Here is an 8,507-nt window from a genome sequence, read left to right on the forward strand (position 1 = left end):
TTGTCTGATTTCTTGATTACTGGTTTCACTGGTGTTGATTGTGGAATGAAGTAATATGAAATCCTTGACAACTTTAATCTTTTCTCCATTTATTGTGATGCTGCTTATTGGTCCAGTTGGCACCTAGTAGACACTCCCAAAGTGTTAGATCCTCATCTGCCCACTTTCCAAGAGATTAAAGATCAGATCCCTGTTAGCTAAAATTCAAGACACTTTTCTTTTCAGACAAGTCCCATTAAAATGAGACAAATGATAGCAAACTCCCAACTGTCCCCAAATTCCACGGATTTATTTGCTTCTTCTTTATGGATTTTCCTGGTACTATTAAAGTCAACAGGGAAGATCATCTGATCATTGCAATTGCATCAAGGATCAGGGTGCTACCTGAGGAAAGCAGAGATCAGATTATGCTTTTGGGAAACCCTCAAGAACTCCCAAGACAAGAGCAAATCCTGGGCACATCATAGCTCCATGCATGACACACCCCGAGGCTGACTCAGCCTAGGGACTTTTATCTATCAGGTATCAGATGCTGAAAAGAGCTACTGCTTTTCAACTTGAACCTCAGATAGAGAGAAGATCAAACATCAGGAAAGCAGCAGAGCCAGCTTTAGAAAGTAATTGGGTTCCCACAGAACCGTCCTCATACGATGGTGATGCTGGAGGGGGAATGGATGAGAACGAAGCCGTGGGAAACCTGTCTAATCTTAGAATTACGAGGCTAATCTGTTAATCAATAGTTCATCAGGTGGGTTACTGAGTACCTCTAGTTTCTTCTGGTTGCTAAGTCCATTCTGACTCTTGGCTATCTCATGTGTACCACAGTAGAACTGTGTTCCATAGGGTTTTTCAATGGCTGATTTTTTGGAACTTTTTCTTTCAAGGTGCATCTGGGTGGACTCAGTCACCCAATCTTCAGGTTAGTGGCTGAATGCACATTAATCTTTTGCCATAGGAACTCCTTTGACAATCTACTAGGTGTGTAACTCTGAAGTAGGCTCATAGGACAAGGGAAGAAGATAAAGAAGAAGGTCTCCCCCCAATGAACCTTCTAATCAAACTGGGTTTTCTGCAGGCTCTTAGATGAATAGTGATTCTAGCAAATCTCAACCCACATACGGTAGCAGACACAGACACACACACCTCCATACTGCTAAATTTCTTCCTTTTTTGCAGACTTGAGCTAGTGAGCATACCCAAGTATCCTCCTCATCGGTCTCTCTCTCTTTGGTTTTTCCCAATGGTTTCTTTTGTGCTCTCCCTCCTTTTAATGCCCTGTTTCTGTTTTTCTAGTCAATACTAATATTTACTTTCCAAACTCGTCCCTCAGACATCTCATATTACTGTTGTCCAAGAGAAATTCTGGGCTGGGCCCCTCCTCTCTCTTGATCTGGCCTCCTGCACTCTGGCCACAGTCATCTCTGTGAGGCCTCACCTGTCTTTCCTAGATTAGACTGAGCCTTGACAATAAATCAGACACTGGGGTGAGGCAGGGACTGCTTATTAGCTGAAAATCAGTCCAGACATCACTAATCCTTTAGCACAGTCTAAACACTTGGCCAAAAATAACAAAGCAACTTGAAAATATGCACCTTCTGAAGACATGAAGGTTCACTGGGAGTCCAGCCACATACTCAGAGCTTTGTCTGCTCCCAGCTGTATCGATAGACACACTTCTACCTTAGCTGACTACTTGAGGAGGTGGTTCTGGGGAGGGAAAACAAGAGTTCTAAACCCAAGGAAATGGTATATCCAGGTGAGAGTAAACGTTTGGAGGTAGCACAGAGTTCCTGAACAATTAATTAGCAGAAGAGGACAAGCAACTACACAACTTCCTGTTGGGTTGTTTATTGAGCTCTGGGAGAGAGCTGAGTGAAGGAGTACAAGCCAACGATTTTCCAGACACCACGGAGTCGATAAGGTCCCAAATTACAAGAAGAAATCAAGGTGCAATCGAGAAAGAGCAAGAGCAACCCACTGAAACCGGCAGCTCCAATTTGCTAAAGATCAGTTTTGCCACATTCTTTTTGCCAGTTAACACCTATTAACAGCAGGTATGAGGCAAAGGCCAGAGGATATTAGAACAATGACAATACAGTTTGTTTGAAGGGATATAAGGCAGGGAAAGGCTCAGAACATGACATGCTGCTGCTCACCATCAGTAGCAACACGAGTTGCCCCTCATCACCCTTCAAAAGTGATTTGAACTGTAGGGTGGCATCTCTAAAATAGAGTAGGTGCTATACCCCACTGGTGATTTTGAGTGGTTCCACAACAATATACACGTATCAAACTGTATCAAATTGTATTCTTGAAATAGAGAATGCTGTTCAATGTAAGTTACACCTGAATAAAGCTGACTTTTTAATAAGGTAACTTCCTCATAGTAACCTGTGTTTCTATACAGTCTACTACACTCCTTGCCTGTCACCCACTCTCCTACTTCTCTTCACCTGGCCCGCTCCTCTCCAGCCACATTGGCCTCCTTACTGGGCCTCCAACCTCTCTATTTCCTTCACCCTCCTTCTGCAAAGCTCTTCCCCGATACCCATAGGGCTCACTCTCTCACTGCCTTCAGGTCACCTCCACAGAGAAGTCTTCCCTGACCCACGCATGTGTCTGTCCCTGTTATTGTTAGGTTCTAGCAAGTCAATTTGGACTCATCGTGACTCCATGTGACAGAGTAGAATTGTCCCATAGAGTATTATAGACTAATCTTTATGGGAGCAGATTGCCAGGTCTTCTCCCACAGAGCCACTGATGAATCTGAATAGCCAACTGTTCAGTTACCAGCCGAGCGTGTAACCACTGCACCATTATATATGTGCACATTGTATATATGCACACATTATATCTTTATTTAATTGCTTGTGTATTGACTCTCTTCCCTCTAGAAGAGAAGGTCCATGAGGGCAGTCACACTGTCTGTTTCACTCGTTGCTACAATCCCCAGCACCTATAACAGTACCTGGAAATATAAATATTTGTGAAATGACAAGATAAAATGGCTCTGAATCCAGAAGGGGAAGAGAAAAGTGTTGTTTTCCTGTTCAGCCCACCCCACCTCCATCCAAAGAATATCAGTAGATACTCAATGAATGATTTTTGAATATATACACAAAGAATTAATCATTTCACAAGATATAAAGCAAATAATTCATGGAATTAAGAAGGCTTATGAGGCAGTGGATCTAAAACTTCCCCCTTCCTGGATTCTAGCCAAGTTCCAGACTCCACTATTTCCAAGAAGGGCCTATTGTTGGTTACATGTGTGGGAGCTGATTCTGACTCTTGGTGACCTCATGTGTGCAGAGTACAAATGCTCCATAGGGCTTTTAAGGCTGGGACCTTTGGAAGCAGATCCCCACACCTGTCTTCTGAGGTGCCTCTAGGTTAAGTCTGAACCACCAACTTTTAGTTTAGTGGTGGTGTGCTTAACCATATGGCTTCAGAAATACACTGGAAAAGAAGAGGGTCACTGTAGTTCTGGACCAGTTACCTGGAGTGTATGTAGGATATTGTCTGCAAGTGAGAGGGAAGAGATACATCACCTTGAACTGAGAAGCTTGAGGCTCTCCAAGAGTAGCTGGATGCTAGAGCAGAGGAAGGGGGTAAACATCCCTCTTTCCTTTCCCAATTTCTGGGCACTCAACAAAGGGTGTATTACAAACCAACATGCCTTTGGGTGGGTTTGAACCGGCAGCCTTTCAGCTCATAGTCCAGCACTTAACTGTTTGTGCCACCTAGGAACTCCCAGATGGTTCTAGGGTTTGTCTAGGGTTTTTATCTTAACCACGCAGCCCAGATTCCTGCCCACCGCAGACAGACATACAACTTGGTAGAAGGCTTATCCCTGAATTGGGAAACAAGGCTTTTACCACCAGCACAGGGTAAGGATCCTCAGTGTCTGACCTCTCTGCACCTGGGTTTCCCTGTGGGGACACCCTATAAACAGACACCTTAGATAGAACATCTATGCCATAGCCTTTGAAGGGTTCAGGCATCTGGTGACTGGCAAGGTTCCAGGATCCAAAGACCATGGGTGCACTTCTGCAAGTGTTTGAGTGCTTTAAGCTGAAGTTCTCTGCTCCCTGGTCTTATTTTGGAAATGGTTACAACATAGCCATTGTGCATTGAATTATGAAAACAAAGCCTTCAAAGATTGCTTATCAATGTGTTCCATCTGCCCTGTGGGGCTGTGTTTGACAGGTGTGTGTGTGGTCGCCACTCCCCTGTGACACAGCTTTCACTGCTACAGAGCTTGTCACTAACACATGTATGGCCTTATTCATTTCACACCACCAAATGAAACTCAGTTTCCATAAAATGGAGTGATGCTTACTCCACAGTGCTCTTGGGAGAATTCCACCAGCCAGTAGCCCTAGAAGCACTTTGTAAACTGCCGGAACCAATTTTAAAGTGATGCATGATGGGAACAGGAAGTGAGGCAGGGGAACAAGAGCATAGATCCTGCCATCCTCCAGGCAAAGCTATTGCCTCACTACCATGGCCCCTCATGGCTCAAAGGGTGGAGGCACAAGTGTAGTGAGGAGGCCAGGGAGCATATGTCAGCCCCACACCTGGGCAGTCGGCCAGTTTCTGAGGTAGCGCTGTACCTTCAGAGATGGCCATGAAGACTGGGCCTCTAGGAGGCCAGCTTATGCACAGGCAGAGGATGCAGGGCTGGCTCAGTGGCAGAATCCTCACCTTCCGTGCAGGAGACCCAAGGTCTATTTCTGGCTAATGAACTTCATGCATAACTACCACCTGTCTGTCAGTGGAGGCTCACATGTGCTCTGATGCCAAACAGACTAAGATGGGCCAGGAAGAAAGGCCTGATGATCTGCTTCCAAAAAGCAGACAGTGAAAACCCTGCGGATCACATGAGCTGATCCAATTGTGCATGGGGTTGCCATAAGTCAGGGGCCAAGTTGATGACAGCTAACAGCAACGTGCACAGGCAAAGTTGGTAGCAGTTTGCAGAGTGATGAGCAGGATCCTAGGAAGGCTACTACCACTGTCAAATATCCCCTCTTATAACCTTCAACAGTGTCTGAACCAAAAGAACGAACCCATTGCTATGGAGTCAGTTCTTCCGCATAGTGGCCCCATGTGCTAAAGGGTAGAACTGCTCCATAGGGTTTTCTCAGTTCTAATCTTAACAGAAGGACATGACTAGGCCTTTCCCCTGTGGTGCCACTAGGTGGTTTTGAACCACCAGCCTTCAGGTTAGGGTTATCAGGCTCTGTGGCTAACCATCCCCGTTATTCCTTACTGCCATTCTAACAGCACATCTCAATTTACAAAGAGCATGCCCATCTGTTCTCTCATTTTGATATTACTTCCTTCTGTGGGTAAGGAACCTGAGACTCTGAGCAATTGAGTGATTCCTGCAAGACCACTTAGTTAATGAGCATTAGAGCTGAATGTGCAACAGGTTGTCTGAGCAAAGCTTAGAGAGGTAACTCACTAACGCAAGCAAGATTCCATCATTAGATAACCAGCTGCACCCTCAGAAAATAGGTGACATTGGCCTGAAAGGACAGGCTCAGTTAGTTTTGACAGGTGAGAGGGAAGAAAATTGGCTTCTGGAGCGTAGAATGAGGCATGGACCTTGAAGGCAGGTGAGGTATGGGGAAGATGAGGAAGTGAGGAGGGAGGAGCTGAGTGACAAGAGGAAGAAACTGCAGACCCCTGAGCCTAGATTACTGGGAGCATTCCTTCTGGGCTGGGCCGTTCCCCACTCACAGGCTTCTCACTACACCTATGGATTCTCACTGGGGAGGAGCCAAGGGCAGTAGGAGGAGCACATCCCAACAATAACCAGTTGCCTTTGAGTTCACTCCAACTCCCGGCAACCCCACATGTGTCCAAGAAGGACTGTGCTCCATAAGGCTTTCAATGCTGATTTTTCAAAAGAAGATGACCCTGCCTTTCTTCTGAGGTGACTCTGGATGGACTCAGACTTCCAACCTTTTGGATAGTGGCTGAGAGCATTAACCTTTGCACCACCCAGCAACTCCTCCCAACTATAGTTCTGGAGAAAAGAAAGAACCATAAAAGATGCAGGCCAGACCAGGGATGCCCTATTCCTGCCTCTTCTCCAACAGCACAAGTCTGAGGATGGGGCTGTCACCACATTTTGCTAAGAGACCCCCTTTTGGGACTCTCCCACTGTCTGCCTGGTTGGAGACTCAGTAAAATGCCAGGGCTCATGTCCTACCACACTGGTGCTCTTTCTCCTTTCTCTGCATAATCCCCACCCCACCAACCCCTGACACAGATTGCCTGCCTGGCCTAAGATGGCTTCCTGTAAGCAGCAGTCCTCAGTGTCAAGATGGATAGAGCTGAGATGAGAAGGAGATCCTGCAAGAAAGCTACACTTAAGCAACACACACATCCTTTGGAGTTGGCCTCTTGGAGTGCAACTATCAAGACCCTGTTTCTGCTGATTCAACAACATTCAAGGCAAGAGTAGGGTCTTGGTGTTTTGTTTGCAACAAATTTGACACAGGTGGTGTGGAGAATTTCAGTTGCCAAGGTGACTCATGGCTGCTCCTTCCCTTCCGCCTGGCTTTGTCTGGACCAAGTTCCACCCCCTTTCTCCAGTCCCATATCAGTTTTGAGGCTGTGATCCTACCTCAGTGATCCGAAGGCCATTCTGTTTCTGGGTCAGAGAGCCTGAGCTGAGACTCTGGGAGTTAGGACACTGGGTTCCACAGCTCATCTTCTCTGGGTTGGATATCCCACTCGGGACTGAAGATCGAGGAACACCATTGGAGGACAGTCCATCTTCCAGCACACCTGGGGAGGGAAGAAGAGTTTGGCACCAGAGGCTTATACATGGTAGTATCTGCAAACAACTCCAAAGAGCGTGGAGCAAAAAGATAGACAAAAATAGAAGTTGCCAGAAATCCTGCAGAGCTATCCTTATCTAAAAAACACGTGTGTTTTTTTTTTTTTTTACAAAAATGATATTTTAAAATCATTTTGTAAACTGAAATTTGTACTTAATAGCACATCAATGATACTTTTGTACTATTAAATATTCTATCATATTATTTTTCCTGTTGTTGCTATGTCCCATCGAGTCATCTCCAACTCATAGCAACCCTTCCTTGGGTTTCCGAGGCAGTATCACTATGGAGGTAGATTGCTCAATCTTCCTTCTGAGGAGTGGCTGGTGGGTTGAACTGCCAGCCTTCTGGTTAGCAGTCAAGTGCCTTAGGCACTACACCAACAGAGCTCCTCATTATTTTCCTTAGTTTCTTACTTTTTCCAAAAATGTATTATGACAATTTTGAAATATTCAGTAAGTTTGAAAGTATACTGCTTAGTTTTTTAACAGAATTTCTTTTTAGAGCAATTTTAGTCTACCATGTTATTTTTAAAAACATAGTTTGCCATTATATTTAACTAATTCCCTGTAATTGCATATTTTTTCTACTTTTTCATTATAATAGATGTCACTGTGGTGAAACTCCTCATAGCTAAGGCTTTATTCTTAATTACTTACTTGAGATAAATGCCTAGAAGTGGGATGACTGGCTTAAAGGCTATACGGAGATTTTTGTGGAATTCTTTTTCAATGTGTTGAACTGCACTTGTACCTCTCCTATAGCAAGCACCACAAAATGATAGAAAGGAGTTTGTTTAAATAAATAAATAGCTTCACTGACAAACATGGGAGGAATATCTTGAGGATGATGAGTATCTGATTTTCAAATGGCCCAAAAAGCATGAGGATATCACCAAGAAGGAATCTAGAAGCAGACAGAAACCCTTCAACAGCCCATCGGGAAGCTAGGAGCATCCGGGTAAGTCAGTCATTCTAGTTCTTCCCCAGCTTAGGCCAGACAGTAATGATGGAGGAGTCCATGAGAGACTCAGCTCAGAGACATGCACAGTGCTCTCAGGGGCTGGTGATACCAGGTAGGTGCCAACAAGACTGGCCTTCTGAAAACAGTGCCAAGAGTTAGGACGTGTTGTGTACTAAATTACCTGTTTTCTAGCCATAAGTTTTGTAACTCCCACTCTGCCATGAGCACCTCAGTAGCTGATTGTTAAAGTTATCCACCTGGGGTATTTCTGTTGAACCAACAAGCACAAAGCACTCTTCTGGGAAGTTCCTTCTCTCTCAGGTGTATAGAATTCTGATGTTGGGATTGGTTAGTTTGGCCACTCTGCCAGGCTCAAAAGAAGCCCTCCTAGAGGCAGAGAGAGTCTGACTGCTGGCTGAGAAAGGCGTGCTGCTGAGAGAAACACACTGCTGAGAGAAAGAGATGAGAGACACACCCTGCTGAGAGACAAGAGACACGCACTGCTGGGAGAGAGACTAAGAGAGACTGTTGGCTGACAGACGGCAGGCTGAGAGAGACTGAGCATGTTTCTGAACTTGACTTGTAGCCTGGTGCTTCCCTAATAAACCCTATAATCTGTGAGTTCTGTGTGGCCACTGCAGCAAATTATTGAACCCAGCAGAAAGGGGGTGAGTGCCACGGGAAGAA

At 45.2% G+C, this 8,507-nt stretch overlaps 1 protein-coding gene across 1 annotated transcript in view; it reads right to left on the reverse strand.

Annotated features, from left to right (window-relative positions):
* Positions 1-8,507, reverse strand: part of BAALC (BAALC binder of MAP3K1 and KLF4) — an 86,982-nt gene that overhangs the window by 5,222 nt on the left and 73,253 nt on the right. Inside the window, exon 2 of the mRNA XM_007934802.1 lies at positions 6,641-6,804. Within this exon, the coding sequence (XP_007932993.1) occupies positions 6,641-6,804 (164 nt within the window). The remainder of the gene's footprint in view (positions 1-6,640; positions 6,805-8,507) is intronic.

This window comes from Orycteropus afer, unplaced genomic scaffold (genome assembly GCF_000298275.1).
Source record: "Orycteropus afer afer isolate SDZICR_OR568_19922 unplaced genomic scaffold, OryAfe1.0 scaffold00021, whole genome shotgun sequence".
NCBI classification, from domain to species: Eukaryota; Metazoa; Chordata; class Mammalia; order Tubulidentata; family Orycteropodidae; genus Orycteropus; species Orycteropus afer.